Source organism: Kogia breviceps, chromosome 7 (genome assembly GCF_026419965.1).
Source record: "Kogia breviceps isolate mKogBre1 chromosome 7, mKogBre1 haplotype 1, whole genome shotgun sequence".
Lineage (NCBI taxonomy): Eukaryota > Metazoa > Chordata > Mammalia > Artiodactyla > Physeteridae > Kogia > Kogia breviceps.
Window position 1 is genome coordinate 98,538,487 of NC_081316.1, and position 25,975 is coordinate 98,564,461.

At 41.6% G+C, this 25,975-nt stretch overlaps 1 protein-coding gene across 3 annotated transcripts; it reads left to right on the forward strand.

The window, feature by feature from the left end:
* The first annotated feature begins 14,102 nt into the window (after positions 1-14,102).
* On the forward strand, positions 14,103-21,449 carry C7H11orf87 (chromosome 7 C11orf87 homolog). 3 transcript variants are annotated; one of them, XM_067038897.1, is made up of 3 exons: positions 14,103-14,139; positions 14,369-14,508; positions 15,612-21,449. In XM_067038897.1, the coding sequence occupies exon 3, from the start codon at positions 15,871-15,873 to the stop codon at positions 16,456-16,458; it is 588 nt and encodes a 195-aa protein (XP_066894998.1). In that variant the 5' UTR covers positions 14,103-14,139; positions 14,369-14,508; positions 15,612-15,870; the 3' UTR covers positions 16,459-21,449. The 3 variants fall into 3 exon arrangements, with proteins under 3 accessions (XP_066894998.1, XP_066894996.1, XP_066894999.1); XM_067038895.1 differs by lacking the exon at positions 14,103-14,139 and having other exon boundaries at positions 14,338-14,508; XM_067038898.1 differs by lacking the exons at positions 14,103-14,139; positions 14,369-14,508 and adding an exon at positions 14,876-14,942.
* The last annotated feature ends 4,526 nt before the right edge of the window (positions 21,450-25,975 follow it).

Genomic DNA, 25,975 nt, shown 5'->3' on the forward strand with positions numbered 1-25,975 from the left:
CGTGTCAAGGTGCAGGTGGTCATTATCTCTGGTGTTGAGTGGGCCTGCTGCTTCAAGGTGGGGCAGAACACAAAGGCTGTAGTGGGAATCCAGAGCCCAGGAGATTCAGCCTAGGCTAGTCTTGCTCCATACCTTTACCATGCTGCCTTCCCACTCCTAAACTCCCCCTGACTTTGTTCTACAAGCTTCTGATTTTGAGTCTGCCTCAGCTCTAGCTTTAGTGATTTATAATCTGTGATTCTACCCACAGAGATTTGTTTCATTTGCAGGGAGGGGTGGTGGGATGGGCTTGTCTCTTACTTTCTGATTTAAAGAATCAGGACTGAGCTCATAGTAACTGATTCTTCAGTGACCTCCAACATACAGCTCCTTCTCTCATAAGTTGTTTTCCTTGAAGCCCATTTGGGTTCTGACCCTCTGCAAACTTTTTTCAGGCACTCAGGATCATGCTGTACTTTACAGGATTTTGTACCAAGAGGACCGTTAAGTCGCAGCCCTCTAGGATTGAACATCTCACTGAACTTTGCTCTCCCATGTTCCCTTCCCCTAGGCCCTGCAAAGCTACTGGTTACAGTCAAAATTTTTAAATCATGGAATTTAAACTTTAATCTTAGAAGTTAATAGAGTTCAATCTCAAATCTCTGCCAATTCAACTACTTCCCCATTCAACAATAATTATTTGAGAACTAGGTCGTATGTTGAATCAAAATCAGCCTCTCACTGGTCCCAATTCTGCCCTCTTGGATTATGCAGCCCACAGGAAGGAAATGTTAAAGAATGCTTAAAAGAACTGATGCCCTTAATGAGATTGTTAAGAGAGGTTTCTTGTAGGAGGAAGTGTAGTAGGAGAGCAAGATTCAGGCAGGCCTCAGCCAGGAGTTACCTTTGAATCCCCTGGGATCCCATTTCCTCTGTTAGGTGGTGTTTGGAGTTTCTGTTCTTCACATGAAACAAGCCAGGAATAGGCAGGCCTCCAGTTCCAGGCTGCAAATCCTCTGAGGACAGCTTCTATTGCCAAAACTTTAGAGAGGATGGACTGTGTAAGGAGAAAATCTCAGACTTCAGAATGGTACCACTCGACCTCTCAAACAGAGCTAAAGCTCTGGCTGGAAGAAAGAGATGAAAGCAAATTCTTTGTGAGTTTTGTTTTTGACAATTGGCTTTCAAATAAACAGATGTAAATTATATAAGGCTTGGTAGAATATTTAATATATATTTTATCAGTACAGAAACAAATAATAGGAACTTTGTGCATTATATAATACTGACTATAGCTCGCCTGTTGGGTGCCGGATAATTGAAAACACAGTATCCATAGGCTCAGAAAAGAGCAAGTTAGCCCTTTGGGTCCTAGTGATTAAATGCTCCAGGCCACACCAGCCCTGCTTTTTCTAATACTTGAATCTCCTGGTTGTTGGGGCTCAAGGAGCCAAGTCAAGTGTAGCCACTCTTGGGGTCAGGGGCCTAGCCAGTGGAGGATGTATCCACCTGAATTGAGGAAAAGAGCAGGCTTTGCAGACAGGCAGACTTGGGCTTGAATCCTGACTTCATCTCTTAGTAGTTGTGTGCCCTTGGTCAAATTATTTAACCTCTTATTTTCTTTATCTATAAAATGGAGACACTTCTCTAAACCATAGGGGTGTTTCCAAGGATTAAAAATGTTTGCAGGGCTTCCCTGGTGGCTCAGTGGTTGAGAGTCCGCCTGCTGATGCAGGGGACACGGGTTCGTGCCCCGGTCCGGGAGGATCCCACATGCTGCGGAGCAGCTAGGCTCGTTAGCTATGGCCGCTGAGCCTGTGCGTCCGGAGCCTGTGCTCCACAACGGGAGAGGCCACAACAGTGAGAGGCCCAAGTACCGCAAAAAAAAAAAAAAAAAAGTTTGCAAATGCTATATATTATAGTAGGTGTTCAGTGACTATTTGTCCCCTTTCCCTTTTCTGCTGATATCTTCCTTGCCTTCAGCTCTTTCTCTAGAGCTCTTTCTCTAGGGTGTAGAATAAGGACACATCAGAAAGTGCTTTAGAAAAGATATACTTCCACCCCCTGCTCTTTGGGAGCTCTGTCTCTGCCTCCTGCTACTGCTTCCCCTTTCAATGATTTTGATCCTCATCATCACCTCCATAGAAAGATGAACCAGAGAACATGGAAGAAGCAAAACTCAAATCCATCTGCTCAGTTCTTTGTATGCACGACTTTTGGAAGGAAGCTAAAAGCCATTAATGGAAATGAGTATGTATGAGGCTCTTATTTATGACGCATTTATTCTAGACAGTACAGAAGAGGAATCAAATATGTTGCCTTCCTTCCAGGGCCTTGCTGTCCAATGAAGGAGTTGTACATGTTGGTAAGTAATTTTAGGAATGTGGTAAATGTTATAAATGAGCTGTGCCAGGTCATCAGATCATTAGGATCCACAGGCTCTGCTCCTTTCTCTCTCTTTCTCTCTCTCTCCCTGTGTCTCTTTATTGCAGATAAAGAGGGTTCCTGGCCTGTCACTGTTTAAGTGACAACTTACTATGAGTCTGGGAAGGACATCAGCTTTCTTAAATTCTCTTTAAGTTTGGCTACTAGTGAACTAGATGGTGGTGGAGAACTTAATGACAGCTTGCTATTGTTAGCAAAGAATGACAGATGTGGAGATAATTTTGAATCATGTTAATGTTCTAAGGAACAAATGAGCTCCTGTTGACATAATACCTGATTTAAATAATGGATTACAGTGTATTAAGTTTCAGTGCCCTTGGCAGAAAACTCAAATCTTAAGAGCAAGAGGTGTTCATTGAGATCTGATATCATTAAAATCCCAAGAGTTTTCTTTTCATTAAAGAAGGAGAAAAATAATTTTCTTTGGATTATCTAATCAAATTCCTAAGAATAAAAGTATTACACTTGAAAGATCTTTGTAAATCAATATAATCATGCCAAAATGTATCCTGTAATGCAAAAATGATATAGTTTAAGAGTTTTTTTTATAATATCTGTCCTTTATTTGATATTTGGTTTCTTGATGTTAATAATGATCACAAACTTATTTGAAAGAAAATATACCTGTGTTTCCAATAATATGGATCAAATTGTTTCCTGTTCTCTTTAACCCATCAGACCTGAGTATGCAGTGGCCATCTCTATTCTTCCACATGGCATTCCTCTGACCTTTCAGCCTTGAAGTCAGGTGAAGATTGATTATATGTCACCAGTCCTGACATCATGCCTCCATAATTTCAAATAATCCATGAAGTCTGTGTAGATACCTTAAGTACTTTGGATGTTCCCATCATCTACTTCTCTTTTCTATGCTATAAAATCATTAAGAATAGAGAGGGAGGTTTGGAGAAAGGAAAGGGGTGCTGGACTAGAATCCCACTATACATTGGAGGCTATGAGAATTTCCATTTGCCAAGTGCCTTCTGTGTGCTTCGAAGTTTCCAGATACATTTTAAAAGTTGACTTCATGCTATAAAGTAGGAGTTTCTTCTCCCCAAGTTACAGAGGTAGAAATTGAGGCTCACAGAGATTAAATGATTCAAAGTTTTCAAAATTAGTGGTGGCTTAGCTGGGGTCTATACCTAAGTTTGTCTGGTTTCAAATCTGCTACTGAAGTTGGTCTGAATCAGCAAACTAGGAACTCATGTGTATGATCCAGCTCACAGTCAAGGTGTTTTGTTTGGTCAGCACAGAGATGTGCTCTCCCTGGCTAGCTGTTTTTACTTTCTTACATCCTGATATAAGATATATATATATATATATATCATACATTTATTTCCTATCATTGGTTGCTGGTAGCATTTAGAGTTAGTGATCTCTCTCCCTGGTATAATGGAATGATTGTGTGCTTTGGATCCAGACAAGTCAAGCATTTTAGTCTGGGCCTAGCCTATTACTAACAGCATATGTGCTTTGGATACGACTTAAGCCCAATTCCACCACACAAGTGGGAATAACCAAACCTAGGTTGCAGGGCTGTTGTAAAGATGAAAAGGAAACACATGTAAAATGCCCGGTATATGGTAAATATTACTGCCCTCCATGATCCCCTCCCAACCTCATCACCATCTTTTGTGAAATCATTTTGAAAAATTTCCACATGCTCTGTTAACTCCAAAGACTGTTCTGAGAGAAGTGTTGGTTGAGGCTATAATCTCAACTGCTACTGTAAGGGAGTATTAGACAAGAATTCTCTCCATGTCTACTGAGGGGTGGAGTTAGAAGATAACAAATACCAAAGAGAATGTAAGACCCACCTTCATATTTATGTGTGATAATTTATAATAGAAATATTCAATAACCACCTTCATGATCCTTGGCCCCTTAACCATATCAAAGATGTAAAAAAGGGTCATAATAGGGAGAGGTGGGAAGATGGGTGAAAAGATTTCCTAGAGGTTGGCTGTTGCTGTGTTAAATGTCTTTACTCCTCCCATCCTTTGCCTCAGCCAAATGGGGGTAGCCTTCTATGTGACCCTCTGGAGAGCTAGATGTATATGTTACTGTAGAAGTTGGTGGGAAGGGGGGACTCCATTGACTTGGGTCTGATTTTCAGGCAGGAAATCTAGAAGACAAAAGTCTGACAGACTGCTTTGGTGGTAAAACCAGGGGAGAGTTGCTCATATCTCAGTAATCTGTATTCCTGGATCTCATCTGGCAAAGGTACATGAACCTTTCTGATGGAGTCGATTAGGCCACATGGAGGAGCTTGTAGCAGATGCCACCAGTGCTTCACACATATCTCTTAGGCCCTTCCATTTCAGTTTGCTCCTAGTAACTCCAGTCCTAAGGATTTTTCTAGAAATGGAGAGGCTACTCTGCCTGGGGGTGAAGTAGACCAGAAGTGTCAGGGAATTAATTCCTCCTTGGAGCAGTCTTAGAACAAGATTGACTTGAAGTGTGAGACTGGGGTGTACTTGTACATTACAAATACCACAGTTCCCTTGTTTCTAAGCTGGGCTAATTCTGAGGCATGTGCCTGACACTACTTCCCAAATGTCCCTGTGGACATGAATGAAACTCTAGTGGCAGCTGGCTTTGTGTTGTGCTCTTCACTGGTTGTCTCCTCTTCCCTCATTATCCTGCTGGTGTTCTCTGCAACTCCCAAATAAACTATTTGCATTCAAATCCTTGCCTCAGGGTCTACTTTTGGAGGAACTCAAACTAAGACAAATGGCACTAGAGGAGGTCCAAGGAAGAACACCCTTATGAAAGGATTCTGGAACTTGTCAACCAAATCACAAAAAGGGCCCCGTTACTGGTGGTGATAAGAGAGGTGATGATAATCCTTGGCATGCTAAGCTTCACAATTATAAATATTCTCATCTGTGATGAATTGGAATGGAGTATAAGCTTATATAGTATCTCACATTTTTAGATATAGTGGCAATGGTAATTATGGTAATTATGAGGATTGTGGAATTGGTTATTGTTGTCACAGTGGCACTGAAGGGGAAAAAGGTGCCAGCCTCAATTCAACAACCATCAAATTATTCTCAGTGTAAATTCCAGAAGACCACTAATACAGCATCAAAAGAGACCATATTTCCTGTAGCTGGAGGGCAGATCCAGCTGAAAATCAGGTGCAGACCTGAGTGGAAGAGGTAGAATTGCAAAGACTTAATTCTCAGTCCTGACAAGTCTCTTATGCAAAAATTGGGGCCTTGATAGGGAAGGAGTGTGGCTCTGAGAACTGAGATGGGGAGATGTACTTGAAAACCTTGAATCTGCAGATTTTCCTGAACCCCTGGGCCTACAGAAATGGTTCACTCCCCATTGTTATAGGATAACAGGTTTTTTCATGGCAGAGAAATGACAAGAGGCAGACTCTTCATGAGATGATACTAATCTTCTTCAAGGTTTACCTCTACCCCATTCACAGATTCTAGGACAATAACTAGGATAAAAACTCAGCTTGAACTGCTGGGAAAATACATTCCCTGCTCCAGGAAAAAAGGAATCATCTCAAAAGAGCTATAAGGCTCGGCTGTTGTGTCCCAGCAGAATCAGGAGAACATACCTGAAAGTGGACTTTGAGGTTACCAGCCCAGCAGGGAGGACTGTAAGACTGGATACAGAGGATTTTGAAATGGGCACATTCCCCCATGACGTCAGCTTTAATGTACTGGGAAGGACTCCTGCAGTTGATGCTAACATGCCGCTGGGATAGTTACTTGAAGCTTGGAAAAAGATGGCCTGAAGCAAATGAGAAGCAATTGGTGTATAAATACCCAGCTCCCTTGCTCCTCAGGTGGGAGAATTCTTGGATGGGTGTTGAACACTCTTTCCTAGAGTTTTCCCTTAGGATTAAGCTGCAAAAACCTGAATAGATTCCTGGAGAGTGAAGAAATAGTCACTGGTGACAACTGAACAAAAGGCTGAACGTCAACGGGTCAAGGAGGAGGTTCTCCATCTTGAGTCAATCTGGACACCTGTCGGGACCCAGGATTTAAAGGTATATTTGGACAGAACCAGTCTAAGTAAAATTTTCCTATCCCTTTACCATTTTCCCTCCCCTTTGCTTTGACTCCAGAGATTAAAGAAACTATCTAGCAATCTCAAGATGGGAAGTGAGGAAAAAGAGGAGACATATAAGCCAGGGAAATAGATAAGAAGCCAAATATTACTTTTTATGGTTATAGGCTTTCATTTTAAATTAAGCCCAAGCTGTGAGGAAAGAGAAAATATATGATTAATCAGTTTTTGAATTTTTGTTAGTATTTTAGATTAGATAGTCTAATTACTGAATTGACATTGTGTTCTGATTTAAAAGTATGTAAGAGTGTCTTTTAACTAAAACTGATTCAAAAAGTCATGATACCTACCAATTTCATTCAGTTGCAGGGAAGATATTTCTGGACAATATCTAAAGATCCAGTGAAACAAACAAAAAACCAGATTCATTTGATTACGTCAAGTGCGCCTCTTCAGCATGCCCCTTCTACTACTTCATTATTGCTTTTATCTATTCCCCATATAGTCTGTTACAGTAAAAAAAAAAAAAAAAAAAAAAACATAATTGACAGCAACTGATGTAGAGGGAAGGTAACTTAGAGTACAGGAAGAAATCTAAGCTGTCTCATATGTTTCTTTCCTAGTTAGTCATACTTCAGTGTTGACAACTGCTTTAAAGCCATATTCACATTGCTTCATTTGTTTGCTTTTTCAAGCATAACAGGACATATAGACAACAAAAAAATGTACAGGAGATAAAGTTTGAAAACCATGGGGACATTTGGCTTTCTTTCTTGATTCTCAAAATAAATACAGTAATATTTGCTTCATAAGGAAGAGAGAAACAGGAGGAATTGAGATGGTCACCCACAATGTGGAATAAGTCATTTACTATCACTTGTTCCATCAGAATCTCCCATATCATTGAGCATTGTTTGACCACCAACAGCTCTGTGACCTGAGCTAAGTGTTTCTCTCTTACTGTGAGCTTTTGTGTTATAGAAAACAAAATCCAAAGCTATACTCAAATCCAGCAAGATCACTTCCCCTTTCTTTGCATGAACCTTCATTTACCATGAAAGGTAACAGTTTTTGTTGGCACTATTTATTCTCCTCGAAACACTCTTGATTGATCCCTGGGACCTAATATTTTTAAAATTTGTTACAGATTGATTTACTACATCATTCCTCACTCTACATCAGATTCTCTCTTGGTCAAATTCAGTAATTCAGAGAAAACAATAATTGAAATTGTCATAAAATATGGGTAGGGCTCAAGATGCCCATCTCTTCTTTTGAATCATTGGTTCTTAACTGTGCAGAGAGAAGTTGTATGTCTAGGCCAGTGATTCTCGACCAGGGTGATTTTGCACCCTCACCCCCATGACATTTGGCAATGTCTAGAGATATTTTTGATTGTCACAACTGGGGAGTGGTACTGAGGCCATCTAGTGGGAAGAGACCTGGAACACTGCTAAACATATGTAGTAGTTTCCTATTGCTGTGTAACACAGCAGCTTAAAATAGCACTCATGTATTGTCTCACAGCTCTATAGGTCAGAACTCCGAGGGCACTGGGAGGGGTATTCAAGCAGGTTCTCTACTTAGAGTCTCACAGGGCTGAAATCAAGGTGTTGGCCAAGCTGGGCTCTTACATGGAATCTCTGTGGAAGAGTCCATTTCAAAGATCATTCAGGTTGTTGGCAGAATTCAGTTCCTTGCAGTTGTAAGACTGATGTCCCCACTTCCTTTCTGTACGTCAGACATTCTCAGATCCTAAAGGGCATCCACACTAGTTTGTTCATGTCCCCTGCCATCTTCTAAGTCAAAAACAGCATGTTGAATCCCCCTTTTGCTTTGAATCTATGACTTCCTCTTCTGCTACCAGCCCAAGAAAACTCTTTACATTTAAAGGGTTTACTTAACCAGATCAGGCTTATCTGAGTAATCTCTATATTTTAAGGTCAACTCTGTGGGAGTTTAATTACATCTACAAAAATCTCTTCACAGCAGTACTTAGATTAGTTTTTGAATGAATAATCAGGGAACTTAATTCTGGGGGATCATCTTTAGAATTTTCCTATCCCAACAGTCCATAATGCCTAAGACAACCTCTCACAGCAAAGAATTATCTGACCCCAAATTCCAATACTGCCAAGATTGAGAAACTCTGGCTTAAGCATATCTTTTTGTGCATGGTGGAAATATTTTGTTGATCTTTCTCATGAAAGGCAGATTCACAGCCTGCAGCACTTGAAAGAAGCATATGTCAGTGGGTTTCTGATCATGAACCAGAACTCTCATTTTCTAGGAGCTGTTGGTCACAAAGATTCTAAGAATTATTTGACATTTGCTGGTCCTAACCCATCAACTTCTTAGCTTTACATCCATCAGTCTATCTAGTTTACATTCTTCTGTTCTTTGACACACATGATATTTCATTTAAAAATATTAGAAAAAAAAGAGGAATATTAAACATTCTTTACCTTTGGCTAGAAAACCAGAATGTGATCGTGTATGTAACTAGAATGCAAGTTCCTGATTACAGAGGTGTTCTTGTGGTCACTGATGTACTAAGCACCTAGCACAATTTGAGGCACATGGTAGGCACACAGTGAATATTCATTGAATGAATGTTTCCCAGTCAAGGATAATGTAGCAAGAGGAACCTTGACTTTCTGTACAAATATTAAGATATAAATGGGTCTGAGACTTGAATGGAGAATGCTTTTATTATGAAGTATAAAGAGATGAAGCATATACTTATGCAGCTTGAGATTAGAAATGCCCTGATGGGTATATAAAAGTGTGCAGGCTCCCAACCTTTCCTAAAATTAGAGAAGCCACCTGGTTTAAACTCCTACTCTAGGAAGACATCTACTGTATGACACCCCTGATGTATCTAGTTTGTGTTTGAGCCCTTCTAGATGGTGTCAAGGGATTTGGACACTTTGGAATAGAAATCTTCAAAGTTTTTTTTTGTTTTTGTTGTTGTTTTGCCTGAATACTCCGTAAAAGAATACCCCTTTGCACATTTTAATTTGACATCTAAAACTTTTTAATCATAAGTTAACAGCTGCAAAGAATGTAATTTCTGGCATATTCCATATCACGTATGTACTTTAAATATATTTTGTCAAAACATCCAGATTGATAGATTTAGTTCATTCAATTTGTATAATATGTCTTCCATACTATCAGGCAAATGCAAATTGTCAATCCAAGTAGACAAATCAGGCTTACTTTCTATGAGAAAATTCTGTATTCATTCTTCAATTTAAATAAACTGAACGACTTGTATCCCTGTGACAACCATTTCACTTCCAAATTCTAGTTCTAAGATAAATCGATATATAAATAGACATAGAGCCTTAAAATTAGTCTGTCACCTGGATGAAATAAGGCACTGTCCCATCAATAGTTCTTACAGATGATCTTTTTGCTTTGCTGTCACTACCTCAGGAGTTATACACCCTCAAGGTATTCCTTTGTTGGTTCCCCAAAGGTTCTTACACCCTGAAAAATGCATGATAGTAAGACTGAGGATTTTTGAACATAGGTTTTTCCTTTGTAAAGTAGGAGAAATACAAGGAAAGGTGACAAAGGGTAAGTTTTAACCTCAGATAGATACATTTTGGGGAAAAATACACATAGAGGTTGAGAATTTGGGAAATGATTCCTTTAAAACTATACATACTCATACATCCCTGGAAAAATCTTAATTTACTCCCAGGGATATGAGTTCCCCAGTCTGAAGACGGCTGGTTTAGTTGATAACCTGTTACATGTGGAGAAAGATCTTTTCAATTATGAAATAGTGAATTGAAATATACTTCCTACCATATATCTATTCCACTATATTTCAGTTCTCTCTTGAGTACCTAGATCAGGATAAATTCATCTTCTATTGATGATGCTCTAAACATTTGAAGTTTCTATGATGCATCCTCCATGTCTTCCCACCTCTAGGATTCATAGTCCCAGCTCCTTGAGTTGCTCATTATCTATTATTGTTTTCAGTCCCTTCACCCTTATAGTTATCCTCCCATAAAAATACTCAGACTTATAAAAATTTTCCTGAATTTTGATGTCCCAAACAGTATAATGCTTCTATTGTCATGTTTAAAATATTAATCTTAGTAATAGCTTTACAGTGTAAAGAGCTACCATTTACTGAATGATTAGTATATGCTCAGTGCTTAAAATAAACACTGCAATGAAGATACTATTCTCATTTTACAGATGAGAAGAATGAATCAGGAAAAAAACTAGGTAACTTGAAATAAGGTCAAGAGCTTCATTCAGCACCTTGTTTAATAATTAGTTGCTGGCTGGGCCAGTAGTTGATTTAACAGCAATATGACAACATACAGAGCATATTTCTGTAGGTATTCAGGGACCCAGAATAGTTGAGATATGTGATTAGGCAAAATGTTAAGATCACCTGAACAGCTTCTGGAAAAGTCCCTGTAAATCTAAGAGGAGCCTGGCATGTATCATGCTGCACCCTGTTCTAGAATAATCTGCTTAGGTGACCTAGTGCAATACAAGGGTTTCCAAACTGGACTCTGCTCAGTCCAAGGAATTATGTGGAGCATCTTGTGGACTGCTTCTGGGGAGACGGGAGGACCCTGGTGATCTTCTCAGCACCCCTCCTCTGCTTCAACCAAACAGCTCTGCTTTTCTCTAGTTTTACTTTCTTACATTCCTTCTATCAGCAGTAGATATAGAGATAAAATTGTAACAGAGGTAGAAATAGAGATATGGGTGGAGGAGGGGTGAGAGAGAGAGAGAGAGAAACCACTAGTCATGAAAAGAATACTAACTTTGGAATCAGTTTGCTTGGGTTTGATCCCAGCACTATACTATTAGGTGACTTGGGCATGGTCTTTAGCTACTCTGAGCTTTAGTTTCCTCACCTGACCTATGGCAGGTACTCAAAGATTTTTGTTGAGCAAATAAGTGAATGAATAAATAAGTAATTTTGTATTCTGGGAAAAAATAACCTTGCATGGTTACTTTGAGGTGTATTGCTGTTATAAGCAGAGTTTAGTAAGCTTGGTACATAGGAGGCATTTTGCAAATAATAATAGAACTTATTATTGCTGTTGTAATTATTATTGATTCAGTGCTTTTTTGGATTGATGTACCAGGTACCCATGTAGCACTTCTGTCTAAGCTAGTTGGAGATTCCTCATCAAACTTGAGAGCAAATATTATATGTTGCTGAATATTTGGAATGTGCCTGAGTTCAGAGGGCCTTTCCCATCACAAGAGGAGATTATGGGAGTCCCAGAGGCTTCTTGGTCCTCCACTCTTGCAAGTGTGACCTGAGGAGTTTGGTGGCAAAAACAGTGGCAACAAGTTGTCTGGAAGAAGTCTTGCCATTGTGCCAGATGTGCCAAAATCATATAACAACTCAGTGGGATCAATTCTTGTAGACCAAGATGTGTGCATGTTTGCTGCCCCTGGTATTCTTGGGGCTTGAATCATACTACCCAGTGATATCCACGTCTATCTGCTTAGCACATTCATTCACTGGGTAAGAACAAATTATAAACCTACAGACTATTCTTCTCGAAGGAGAAAGGAAAAAAAAGTGTACTGGGCTTTTGACCTGAAAATTGATGTCTTTAATCTACCTAAATCATTTCCAGTTAAATACAATTGTCTTGTGGAACACATTCATCTGCTGCAGATTATAAATTCTCCAAGGCAACACCTATGTCTTTTCATAGGTTGTGTAAAATGGTGCAAACACTTTTAGCACTTGTGCTATAACAGATGATTATAATTTATAACAAAAGAATAAGAACAATGACAGCCTAATCACATGCCCTAGAAACTTGGTGTGCGAAAGGAATCCCATTATATACATATTGTAATCCCATTACAACATATTGTGAAGGCATGTATGTTTCTCACTGGGAGAACCTGACAACTAATTTTTTCAAGTTTGGAAAACAGACCAATGATAGTTAATTCTAATTATGAAAAACTTCTTTGCTTTAAAAGACAGCTTTTCTAAAGAGTCTCTTTAAATAGCCCAAACTCTTTTTGGAGTATTCAAAATTGAATTTGCTTTTCAAAATGTAGATTAGACTCAACTTTTCAGGAACAAAGAAAGTGTGCAAAAATGGGGCATTGCATGTCAAGTGTCAATAGTGAAGCCTCATGTAGTGATCACAGTGAAAACAAGGCTCACCCTTCTATCCCTTGAGCCCATCAAATTCAGAATGTCCACATGTGGCAGGCGTCTTTTACAGGGCATTAGGTGTCCTCATTCCAGGCAAGAAAGCTAAACCAGCATTGGGGTCATTGGCTGTCATTAACTGTGTGACTCTGGCAGCCAAAGGCATCAATCCGTGCTCTCAAGAAGCCATGCATTATTCAGCATGTACTGCACTATTAGCTTAAGTAGAGATACTTTTTTTTAATTGAAACAATTATGAAGAAAAAGTTGATGACTTTTGTTCAAACAAATGAAAGAATTTGGGGGAGAAATGATGTATTTCTTTCTCCGTATATAAGTCATGGGCAAAGAGAGGAAAAGGAGAAGTTGGAGTAGGACTAGATAGCAACACAGGCTCAGAAGAAGGGACTCCCAGATTACAGATAACCATTACCTCGCGAGTCAAACTGTCTTTCTTACAAAACCCTCTGCTTGCAAATACCAGCAGATAGGTGAGCATCAGTCATCGCTTTTCTCTCTCAATTCTGAGGCATAGCAGGAAAAAGCAGCCACGTATACTGCAGCACTCAATTTAGCAAGTGAGTATTGCACAGGCACTGTGTTGGACTCAAAGATGGGAAGAAAACAAAACAGTAAGGGAAGAAAGAAATGTACATTTAATAAGACACCTGAATGCCTTCAAAGACCATACAATCTCTTTGAAACTGCTGTTTTCTACAGTAGAAATATGAGAATACTTTATTTTGAAGTTGGCTACTGTAATCAAATGCACTATTCATATTTTCCCAAGGGTTCTAAACCAATAGTTGATTAGTCTCTGCCCAGATTTAGGCAGGCTGATGAGACTCTTTCAGGAAGTCCTATCCATTGTGCAGAAAGGCTATTGTTAATACTACAGAAAAGCACCAAACACTTTAACAAGTATTAGGGCCAATGAAGGGGTACTTTGTAAGAGGCACAATGCCCGGAATTTTCATAGGGTTTCATTTCTGCACTCCTCAGTGATTTTCGTCTTCCTGCCTTATAAGCCTTTTGTGAGCTTTGTGTGCTCATGAGTGTCTAGATTGTCAAAATAGGAGTATTTAATACACGGAGTGGGTCTTGGGCCTGGAGATGAGTGTGTGAGGGAAGAGAGGAGGATCCTGAGTCGGGCGGAGTGAAAGGTAATTTGGAGACTCTGATCTTACTGGAGAGGAAAACGGTTCATTTAGATTGTTTGATGTTAAATAGACATTCAGATTTGTATTTCAGGTTCTGCCACACTTGTGTTCAGAAATGCCCCTCTCATGCACTGTTTCTGTTCAGAGCCAGGCCAGCGTAAACAGGATTGGAGAAGGGGAAGAACCCCCTCAGCAGAGGGAGAAAATCTATTGTGTGCCCTGAGGCGAGATGGATCTCTAGAGTGTAAAAATGTGTGCTTGGGACCACGTGGGAAAGGGTGGAGGGTGAGGAATCGGGCAGCCAGGGAACTGAAGCTTCAGCCCTTCCTAAGCAGAGGAGTGCGGAAGGTGGGTTGCTCACAGGGTGGAGAGCGGAAGGTGGGTTGCTCACAGGGTGGAGATGGGGGCTATTGCTCAGCCCCTGAGCAGGGGAACAACAGGGAACCGGGAACGTGTGCGGCAGAGGCTGGCTCTGCCAGGACGAGGTGCTGGGGCTATGAGGGTGGGGTGGGGGCCTGCGGGGTGGCTCGGAGCCCTGGCGGTGGCTGCCTGACGTCACCGGCCTCTCTGGCAATAGGCTGCGAGCTGAGCTCCCCGAAGCGGCGGCGGCGGCGACAGCGCGGCTTGGTCTCCGGCCCCTTCACTCCGCGCCTTCTGCAGCCGTTCACTGCAGCCGCGCGGCGGGGCTCCCTCCTTGCAGCCAGCTGGCGGCCCCAGGTAAGGGACACGGTGCGGCTAAAGCTCCGGGCGGCCGGGTGGCCGGGTGCGAGAGGGTAGGACAACCCCGGCGGCCTGCGCATGCACCCCTGGCCGTAGCTTCGGCCCCCGCCCCTGCCCCGGCCCGGGCTTGCACGCCGCCTCACTGCTCCGCAGTGCAACAGTTTGCAGCTGCCTCTTGAGAGCGGCAAGGGGGCTCTGCTGCACTCTACGGGTCTCCCTGGCTCTCGTCCCCGGGAAGAGCCTCAGGGCCCTCGGGCTGGGACTGGGAAGGCCCAAGGGAAGGTCTGTTCCCCAAACTTTGCAGGCGGGAACCCTCCCCCTTTCATTTCCAACACCCTTAGAAAGAAGCAGGATACTGTCAAGTGGGGGGCACAGAGAGATGTGGAGAAGGGGGCGTTTGCAAGGGGATGTGCTTTGGCTGAAAAAGAAAGGTGCTTCAGCTTTTTTTTTTGGTTGTGTGTGTGGTGGGGTGGGGGGGGTGGGGAGGTACCAGGGAAGAAGGATGGAGCGCGATCCTGCGTGTCAGCCGCAGCCGCGGACAGAGGCGGAGTGGGATGTGGCTCCAGGGTTACCCCCACGGGATTGGGACCTAAGGGATCTGACAACGTCCAGGGAGGGAGAGTCTGGAGGGGGAGGGAAGGGAAGGGAGGATTGCGTACCCGGAGCCGGCTCGGCTGCCCGGGGTGGGTGCTGGGAAAGGTAGGATCCAGGCGAAGTCATCCATTGAGAGGGCTCCGGAAAGAGGAGAGTCGGCGCTCTGGGAAGCAGGGACCGCTTTCCGAGGTGGCAGAGTGTCTGTTGCGATTAGAAAGTTGTGGAGTGCTCAGGGTGGCTGCTTTATCTGCTGAGTAATCGGCATCTCCGCGGTGCCGGCGCAGACCCTCTTCCCCGCAAAGTGGCGCGAACGCGGAACTGGAGGCTTTGGTGCGCGGCCAGGGACGGGCGGTCCGGCAGGGGTCCGCGGGCTGCGGAGAAGACGGGCAGCGCCCAGTTGAGGCAGTGTGCTCAGAGGGCCGCTTTGCAGTGGCAGTGATCATTCCGGTTCTCAGCGCTCCCCCGGGCAGCGGCTGGGATCCTAACTAAGCCTGTTCTCTTTGCAGCCTGGTGCCCTGGCAAAGGAAAAGGGCGCGCGAACACGCGTTCGAGGCGGGGCCGGAGAGGATCTCCTGGGCAGCGCTCACTCCCTGGCCGGCTTGCTTGCGCGCAGTTGCTCCCTCTGTCCTTCGCTCGCTAGCGCATCCCCTCCCACACCAGGGAGTAGTTTTGGGTGGCGCGGGCTCCGTCCTCTTCTCGGCTGGTGAGAACCGTGTGCCCAGAAGAGGAAGTCTGGTGTGCCTGGCCCCTCCCAGCCCAGCGCCGATGAGTGCCAGGGAGCCCAAGGAGCTGAGGCTGGCGCTGCCGCCGTGTCTCCTCAACCGGACCTTTGCTGCCCCCAACGCCAGCGGCACGGGCAGCGCTAGCGCCCGTGGCCCGGGCGCAGGAGGCGGCGGCGGCACATGCATCACGCAGGTGGGACAGCAGCTCTTCCATTCGTTCTCCTCCACGCTGGTGCTGATTGTCTTGGTCACCCTCATCTTCTGCCTCATCGTGCTGTCCCTCTCCACCTTCCACATCCACAAGCGTAGGATGAAGAAACGGAAGATGCAGAGGGCTCAGGAGGAATATGAGCGGGATCACTGCAGCGGCAACCGCGGCGGGAGGGGGCTTCCCCAGCCCGAGGGCGGCCAGGCCCCAAACCAAGCAAAAGAAACCCGGCTGGAGAAGCAGGGCCGGGACTCTGCCTTCTGCGTCTCATCCAACGCCTCTTCTTCCCCTGGCCTCCTGTGCCAGCGTCCCTGTGCTCCTCCGCCTCCACCACCGGCCCCCAGTCCGCAAGGAGCACACACAGCCTCTTCCTGTTTGGACCCAGCTGGCGAGGGCCTTTTGCAAACGGTGGTACTGTCCTGATTGTCTAGCCCCTCTCCTCTTCCCTTCCTCGTTTCCAGCATCTTTGCCGTCCTTGCTTTTTCCCTCCGGCCTTCCTCTTCCCCTTTCCTGCGGCCTCCCTTTCCTCTTCCTTCTTTCCTTATTTGTCTTCCCCCTACTCTTTTTCTCCTCCGCCGAGGCACTGTGCGGTATTTGTAAATATTGGGCGAGGAAAGTCTCGGAAGAAGAAATAACGCTGATAATAATACTTTATTATTCATATTTATAGTAATTATTATAATATTAATAACACGATCCAAGCGCATGACAAATCACATAAGTTCTCATTGTCAGTGAAGGATGTGTCTTCCCTCTCCACCCTGCGCCCCGTACAATATGGAGGAGAGACCGCACAAGCTACCAAACATGTAAAAGGCATTGACCCCCTGAACAAAGGGAGTGGAGGGGGCCTGGTATGTTGTACATAGCTGTCAAGTTAAGGTTCAGTTACCTTTCTTCCCCTTCACCCCCACTTTTCCTTCAGCTTCCCTCCCTTCCCCATTCCCACGTTCAGCCGGACTCAGGCAATAGTATATTATAAAGAAAACGTAAACATTAAGCACCAGGACTACAAGAGGCCAGAGACTGTCCCAGAAAAAACGTTTATGACAGGCACCGCTCTCCAGTCAGCCCTCTTCTCACCTTTAGTTAACTTAACCATTCTCTTTTCCAGGACCAGGCATTTTAATTTACTTTTAGAAATGTCCCTCGCTGGCCGAGCATAAGTTCATTAAAAATCTTTAAATGAGTTTTAAGAAGAAAGAAAGAAAGAAAGAAAGAAAGAAAGAAAGAAAGCAAGCAAGCAAGCAAGAAAGAAAGAAAGAAAGAAAGAAAGAAAGAAAGAAAGAAAGAAAGAAAGAAAGAAAAAGAAAGAAAGAATGAATCTACTGCTTTAGTCCTTGCCCCGCCCCCCATCTGTACACCTTTGAATTGTGGCATTTTCAGGATTCACAGAGGATCCGGGAGCTGTCCAGACAGGTCTGGTGCTGAAATTGTCTCAGAACTGGCTACATTCTTCGGTTGTGCAAGTCGAGGAGGGGACGTTTTGGAAAGTGTTCTAGCTTTTTGTTGGTTTCTTTCCTCTTTTTCTACAATCGGGTTTGCGTGTACTATTGGTTTTCTTCTTATTAAACATTGCATAAGTTACCTTCTTTTGTAAAAAAAAAAAATTTAAAAAAATAAATTAGGTGATGTGCAGTACTGAAAGTGCAGTATCTAACCAACCAGAATGTTTCTGTTTAATTTTTAGAACAAGTGCACCTTTGTTATATATTTATTATATTGGTACCAAATACAGAAGCAAACTATAATTCTGTACTATGTCCTCCAAACTGTATATTCTAGTTCTTAATTCCCAGCTGTTGATATAATTGATACCACTGGATGAGGAATTCAGTGGTGCAGGCCTGGCTTCTGCTGTTTCCAGAAGTGTTCTTTTGTACCTTACTCTGTAGTAGATTGTTATAAAAATATGATACATATGTTTTCTTATTTCTTTTGCGAATAACAAAACAACCACAACAGAAAACAAACAAATAATGGATGTGCAGGAATGCCATCTATTAAAACATGGTTAATATTTAAACAGTGCCTGTAGTCCTCCCTGCATGCAATTACCACCTGGAGGCAGTGGTGTGTGTGCTTGCTTGTACTGTATGTGTTTGGGGGTGAGACTGGTGGGGATGTTGGGCAATTTGGACGACAGGACATGCAAATTTTAAAAGACGTTATATCCAGTAACTGCTTGTAGGATAAAAATGTTTGCAGCTTGTTTAGTTAGATATCTGTGCCTGTAACTGAGATGCAGCTAAAAAGGGCTCTCTTTCTCTTTCTCAGTGTGGCTTACCTAACTTCATTGACTGTATGAAGAAAGAGTAAGAAAAAAGAAAGTGAGAGAAAACGATCAATATTTTTGTTCTCTCTCCTAATGCCAGACAAGGCCATCTATGTTAGAAATGGAGTTTACCTATGGTTATTTACCACTTGTTTCTTTGGGTTGATGATAGAAGGGGCCAGAAGCATATTATAATCTTAACTATATGCAGGCATCCTTTCTTGGGAACAGATTTGGAAAATGTATGAATGAGAATGTTCTACAAAAAACTCAACCAAAAGAGACCTTACTAACCTGCAGGATGTAAGGCAAAATTGCCCCTAAGTGCATCCCTCTCCCAAGCAACTAGTAGCTCTAGATTCTCTGTCTTGGTTCCAGGCATATGTGCTCTTATCCAGAGAAAATATTACCTCTGAGGTTTTAGGTCATCTATTAAATTGCCCAAACTAAATCTACATCTTTTATAAAAATAATTTAGTAAGCTAAATTTTAATCACCAGTTAGATATCCACTCAAGACCTTTCCTGAAGCACAGAGGATCATCATTTTAGCATGCTGTGTTGTAATATTAGGAAGACTAGGTGTAATCTTTGAGTGCAATATATTAAACAATGAACCAGATTCTCTCCAGTGCCTTAGTCACTTCCTAGTAATAGGTAAAAGAGGGCATTAACTCCCTCAGGCCACTAGGGAATCCTTTAGTACATCAGAGCTCTACATTGTACATCAGAATGACTAAGGCACTGTGAAGAAGAAAGTCCATTAATTTTTGTAGCTCACCCTCATCTAGCTATAGCTCTTTAATACCTTATTACAGAATGACTTTTGGACTTGAAATTTGAATAGGATTAGGGATTCAGAAGGGAACTTCCTCATTTCCAATGAGCTCCACTAAGTGCACGGATATTACTTTGTCCCCCTTATTTGGTGCACTTTTTACAGTGAATAATTTCCCACTTTATTAAAGCAATAAGATGTTCTGTTGTGAGCAGTGCTGGATGATGACTCCATTTCCTTGGTGCTGAAGCTACTCATATGTTTTGCCTTATGAATCATAGTGCATTCAAGGCATGCAATAATAATCCCCTTTCAAGGAGCAGCCTGTACACTCTAGGGGGTAATGATGAAATCGTCCTGTAAAATTTTTCCCCAAAGGAATAGAGGAAACAGGAGAAATAAAAACATTATATATATTGTTTTTAAAAGACCCTGATACCTCTAAACATGGGCACACATCCATAATATGTTCTTAATGTGCCCCTTTAAATATGTATGCCTTTCTCCATTAATTGACTATGGCTTAATATTTTTAATAGTGCTCTATGTAAAGATGATGTGATCTGTGAGTCAAATTTCATGCTGAGTTAATATTCTCAGAACTCTATAAGCTGGTGGTGTCACTTGAGATTTTTTATGAGATAAGGAATTACATGAAATTCTAGTAATGCCAGTCCCCACACCAAATTATTGCAATAAGCACATATCCAAGCAATTTGAACCGACCCTGTTTAAAGCGTTGATTCTTATAGAGCTCAGTTGACAGTCTAAGGAGTTTGGGATGCTACCAACAGGGCATTTTGGATTTCATTTTATATGAAACAAAAAGCAATCTGGAAATAGACAAATTTATTTTAAGGATTTTATTCACTGATGTCCCGTCAAACTAATTGCTTCAAATCCCTATAGCTACAGCTCAACTTCTGCACTTGCTAGTCAGTATTCATAGGTGGCATGCTTGATTCTTATTGTTTTTAAAGGTTAGAAAATTGGAACGAGAATACCATTATGTCAACTGTATGGGACTCTGAATCTTAAAGATGTAGATGGATATAATCTTCTTTAGAATTTATATACACTCATAGATATGTATTTATATATGCATACATTTTGTACAAATTTACAATGGACTTTTTGTATTCTCTTTTCTGTCATTACAAGAATGAGATGGAAACCAAATAATTGTTCCACCCTCTTATCCAGAGAGGATACTGAGAAGTCGGGTATATGCATGCACCTATTTCTCTGGAGTTAAATCTGATGACTTTCTCTTTATTTAATGAAAGGGGAGAGTCCTGTTCGACTCGGGGAAATTGGTAATTAGATAAGCTTCCTTTCCTTGTTAGTGACTCAGATGTAGCAAGATAATGAATTTATGACCATATCTATGTGGTCTGAATATCTAGATGGAAAGCAAAAATACCTAGAAGAGATTTAGGACCATCTAGACCACAAACCTGAATTGTGGCTCAATTTTTAATTTTCAACCTCTATGTGGTGTGGAGATACAATTTATATCTGCATAGCTAAAGGTAAAGTGAAAATATGATGATTATCTCTTTAGTTTGATAAGTAGTTTTTGGAAAATATGGATAAATTAGCTTTAAAACAAAACGTTGGCATCTGACTTTTTCCGCCATTTCTATCTATATCAATTGAATTAATTAGATAATGGTTAAAACTCCATTTTCCATTGTGTAGACATGCTTTAACTGCTTGTCTGTGGGTGACAGTTGAGCAATTGCTGGCCAATATTATGTGGAAGTTATAGGTTAAATTAGAACCAGAAACTTAACCTGGTCAGGTTTCTCAGGTCCATACCCATGTGAATCTGGACTTTGAGTCTAAATCTGAAAAGCCACTTATCTGAGCCACCCTTTTTTGGAACTAGTGTTTGTGGCTTTATATGTGTTTTAGTTTATGTTAAAATAAATTGACCTACCTGTTGAGGGGGTATTTAATCATTGAACATATATCTTATTCTGATTTGGTTTTGATTTATTTGATAACATTTGAGAAACAGCTTCAATGGTTTGAAATCAATATTTATTAATGTCACCAACCTAATAATACAATTGGTGCCATGTAGGAATGCTTAGCTTAGAATAAGAATTTAATTAACGTTAATTGGGGACAATGTCTTATCAAGATGGTCCTACCTGTATGAGGCAGGGGCATGTGATTTCACCATTTTTTTTTTCTATAGAGAGGTTAACAGCAACAATAATGATGATAACAAGACCAGCAACAGAAAAAACTGATTTTGGAACTTGAGTATATCCAACAGACAGAATAAACCAGATACCAGAATTTGTGGAAATTTTGTTCTGCTTTTCTATCAATAAAAGAGTTTTCTTGTTAATTGGCTTTTTGGACACTATTTCCTTATTAACTTAATTTGTCAAATAGCAGGATTACAAAATTATTCATTCTATTACCCCCAGATGCTCAAAGGAATTTGTTTTCTAAATTCCATTACTCATCTGATCTTCCTCACAAACCAACTGCATGTGAGAAGTAGGAAGTGTATACATTTTAGAATAACCCAAAAAACTGAGTCCAGTACAATAATTGGGCAATCCTTTTAAGCAGATGCTCAGGCTCTTTAGGTCATATGCTTAGTCTCTCAGATTTCCTCTCTCCCTGCTCATGCTTCTCTAATATAGCCAGATGTATTGGGAAAGGATATGGTTGACATGATTTCGTGGGAGTGGGTAGTCTGAGGTGCTATTGTTCTATCCATTTTATGTGCTGACATTCACCACTGCAGTCTTAGATCCCAGAACTTTGTCCCCAGGCTCAAAGTCATCATCCATAGGAATCTATACATCCTGCCCCCTGCCATCCCCGGGTCCAGCAGTGCTCTCACACCTTAACCCCTTCTTATAAATATAGGAAGTTCTGTGTCCTGCATGCCATGGACCTACTATTGAAAGGCATGGGTGTCACAACCCAGTCTCCAAACATGGTCTTCTTTACTCCTAGGAGGTGATATTCTTTAACCTCAGCTGTTTGACTCAAGAGATGGATGGGCGTTCATTTAGCTAGGTCTCACAAGACTGACAATGAATCTACTTGCTCACTCCTTGATTATCCCTATGTTGACTTAATTAATTTAATGCTAGCTGGATATTCTCTCTGATTAGTTGTTGAAATCCAATCTCTTTTTCCAAAAGTACCTCTCCAAATATGTCCCAGTCTTGAATTGATGCTGATAGTATTAGACTTCCCTTTCCAAAAAGTTGACGCTATTTTTCAACTTTGAAGACCAAAAACAGGCTCTAGTAAGAACTTTTATTAATCCCTCTTTCCTACCTTATGTTGACCATCCTCTATCTGCATTTGCAGATCCTCTCCCTGGATCATGGCCCTGATACAGGATTTTTTTTTTTTTTTTTTTTTTTTTTTTTTTTTTTTTTTCCGGTATGCGGGCCTCTCACTGTTGTGGCCTCTCCCATTGCGGAGCACAGGCTCCGGACGCACAGGCTCAGCGGCCATGGCTCACGGGCTTAGTTGCTCCGCGGCACGTGGGATCTTCCCGGACCGGGGCACGAACCCGTGTCTCCTGCATCGGCAGGCGGATTCTCAACCACTGCGCCACCAGGGAAGCCCCTGATACAGGATTTTTAATTTTAGCTTGGAGGGTTATGTATATTATTCCATGTTACAAAACTTTGTTCCACACGGATTTTCAAAAATCCTGGGAAAACCCCTCAAATACACTGAGATGGCAAAAAATACTCACTTTTCACATACAGATGTGCAAAGCAAATGTGACTTCTCTATTTTCCCATAATTCATCCACTCTTTCTCATAGGAACCAACTGACAGGGTAGCCCTTTTAAGAAAAATTTCAAACTCTCAAATTTTCTCTTTCCCCCCTGCTTCTTTCCAAGTTAGTGTCTGGGAATGACTTACATGATCTCATGGTGACAAAAGAGGAAGGTTCCTCAGAGCTGTGCAGTGTTAAACAGATCGTTGCTTGTTTGGGCTGCGGCCAGTCCACTCTACGCCCTGGGAGGCAAGTTCCAGCTAGTATCCACCACTGTAGCCTATGATCCTAGACATTTTATATAGTCTCAGAATCTGAGTCTGCAGAGGGCTTTTTGTTCCAAATGCAAGATCTTGCTGTTTTGCTGTGTTATAAGCATCTCTAGACCTCCTCAACTGGGACAAATGAGAATCTCTGGGTACATTAGTACATCCCATTCAAGCAATGGGAAATAAAAAGACTTCCAATAGGTGGTGCCTATTGTCACCACCATAGTCCCAGTGCCCCTGCCTTTCTACAGGAGAAAGGAGAATGCATTAGCTCTCCCTGGTAATGGTTCCACCTAGCATAGCCAGGGAGATTTTCTGAACTCTCTACTCTAAAGTCCTCAGACTCTTTGAAACTGTTAGAATGCTTATCATTTGAACCCTCTCTATTGCTATTTGTCCCCGAATTAAGGGACTTGGGGAACAAGAACACTGGAACCTACCCTCCTCAATTAATATTTGAATCCCTTCTTTCCCACAAATTGGGCTGAAAGGGATAGACTTTTTAAATATAGTCCCTTAAGGACTTCCTCTGGTATAGCCAAACAAGAAGGAATAGATTTGGGGCTTTTTGCTTTCTAAATGTCATGTCCTATACCCTGACTCAAACCTCACAGGTAAGTCTTAAAATGGAATATAGCATGTGGAAGTGTGATTAGCCTACTGATAAACAGGCTGACATCTGGAGGTACTTTGGAAATATTTTATTAGTTACATTTGTTTACACAGAGCTGGTTATTTCGAGTTGAATGGAAGGAATTCAGGGATGTCAGAAAGACATTATCTCCTCCCTCTACTTGCCAGTGTGTGAAGTCCCTAAGTTAAGAGCTTAGTTCCAATGGTTTATGTTGTGTAGCCCATCAAGCTCCCTTGAGAGAGATCATAGGTGTCACTAGTATTTCGTGCCTCAATATGTATCAGCCTTTTCTAGAGATCCTGCAATAGAAAGGAGAGGAAGAAGTAAAGGTCCTTAAGTTCCAATAGGGGCAGATATCATCAGAGAAGAACAAAGAAGTAGAAGCTGGAAGACACACTTCTCCAGCTTTGCCATTGTGGGCTGGACCCCCTTCACCTGTTACAGTGTGTCCTGTGATTACACCCTACATATGAGAATGTGACAATGCTGTGGCAGGTTTATTTGCAGGAGCCAGGTTAGTCCCATTCTTAGCCTCATAGGTAGCTTCGTTCCTTCGCTGCTGTTATACTGCCCTGTTTCTGACAGTTGTCAATCAGCCTGCAGTCCCCACTCTTTGGTCACATTCCCATAGCTAATCCTGCCTTGGCCACTGACAATTATTGTTTTGAATCTGATTGATGAGATGATCTCTTTGAATCTTTCACTTCTAATATTTGAGAGTTCATTCAATCAACATATATTCACTGAGAACAAACTAAATGCCAGGCATCATTTTTGGTGCCAGAAATACAGCAGTGAACAATATAGGCAAAATGTCCGATCTTCAGAGATTTCATTCTAGTGGAGAGAGAAAATAAACAAAAGTCATAAGTAAATTATGGAGTATCTTGTAGGGATAAAAGTGTATAGAGACAAAAAAGGAGGGAGGGGGATAAGGAGTGTTCCACGAGTGTTAAGTTAGGGTGGTCAGTGAAGGTTTCACTGAGAAAATGATCAGAGGAAAGACTTGAAGAAGTCTCACAAATATATGTTTGAGTTAACTGATGAAAGGGTTTTTGGCTAGAAAGAGGTGTAAAACCCATTTCAACCAAGGCCCTAGTTTTGTAAATGAGCAAATAGAGATTTTGGTTTAGAGGGAAGGCAAGAAACTGATGCTTACTGAACAGGGTATCAAACTGACACTCCCCAAGTAGGGAAGTGGGGTAAAATCTGTCCCTAACATTGAGGAGCTCATAGTCTAATTAACCAATAAATTTCAACTCAGTTCAGTTATGGTAATAAATATATGTAAAAAGTACTTCAGGAACACAAAATAAGTAGCAGCAAAGTCAGTAGGGGAGGGTTAAAAAAGGTTTCCCAGAGGAGGTAATACTTTAGTTAGGTTTTAAAGGATAAGTAGGAGTTCACCAAGAGAAGGAAAAACATTTTAGGCAAAAAGAAAAGCATGTCTGAAAGCACAGAGGTAAGAGTGTTGTGCATATTTGAGGAATGTTATGAGTTTCATACTGGAAGTGACATAAAAGAAGTCTGAAAAATAAAGTAGGCAAGACCATTAAGGATCCTTCAAGGTGATCAAGTAAGACATATTTCTGTTCTCTGTCTAACCTTTATGACATCTATGGAATCATTGGATCCATCAAACAAAATATCCATTCTAGAAAGTATAGAAACAAGAGGCCTACTCAGATCCAAACACTACTTCTCACTATTCTTCGAGAATTGCTAGATTTCCTGCACAATATGGCAGTAATCGGCCCAGCTATAGATCTTGTAAGCCCCATGGTATGGGGACAAACAGTACACATTCCACTTTATGGAGAACCAACACAAAAGGGGGTGATCAGTAGATATTAACAGAAAGATCTGAGCCAGAATGCATCAGCAATAATAATAACAATAATAATAGATCTTGAATGAGCATGTGTTTGTCAGATATGTACAACATTCAGTTTAGAATCCTTTGGTTTTGCTAACTGATGAATAAAAGAGGCCACCCTCTCTAGGGCTGAACCCATGTTCTATTTTCATGGGGCATAAATAACATCAGGTAATTGATCAGTGTATAAAAATGCCTTTCTTCTTGTTAACCTTGCTAAAATAGAATTTTACATAGTTTAAATGTAAAACTCAAAGCCTCAGGTTATCTAGCTCAGGGTTCTTTTTGTTCCAAAACATAGTAAATGAAGGAAAAGTCTTCTGACAACAAAAATTTA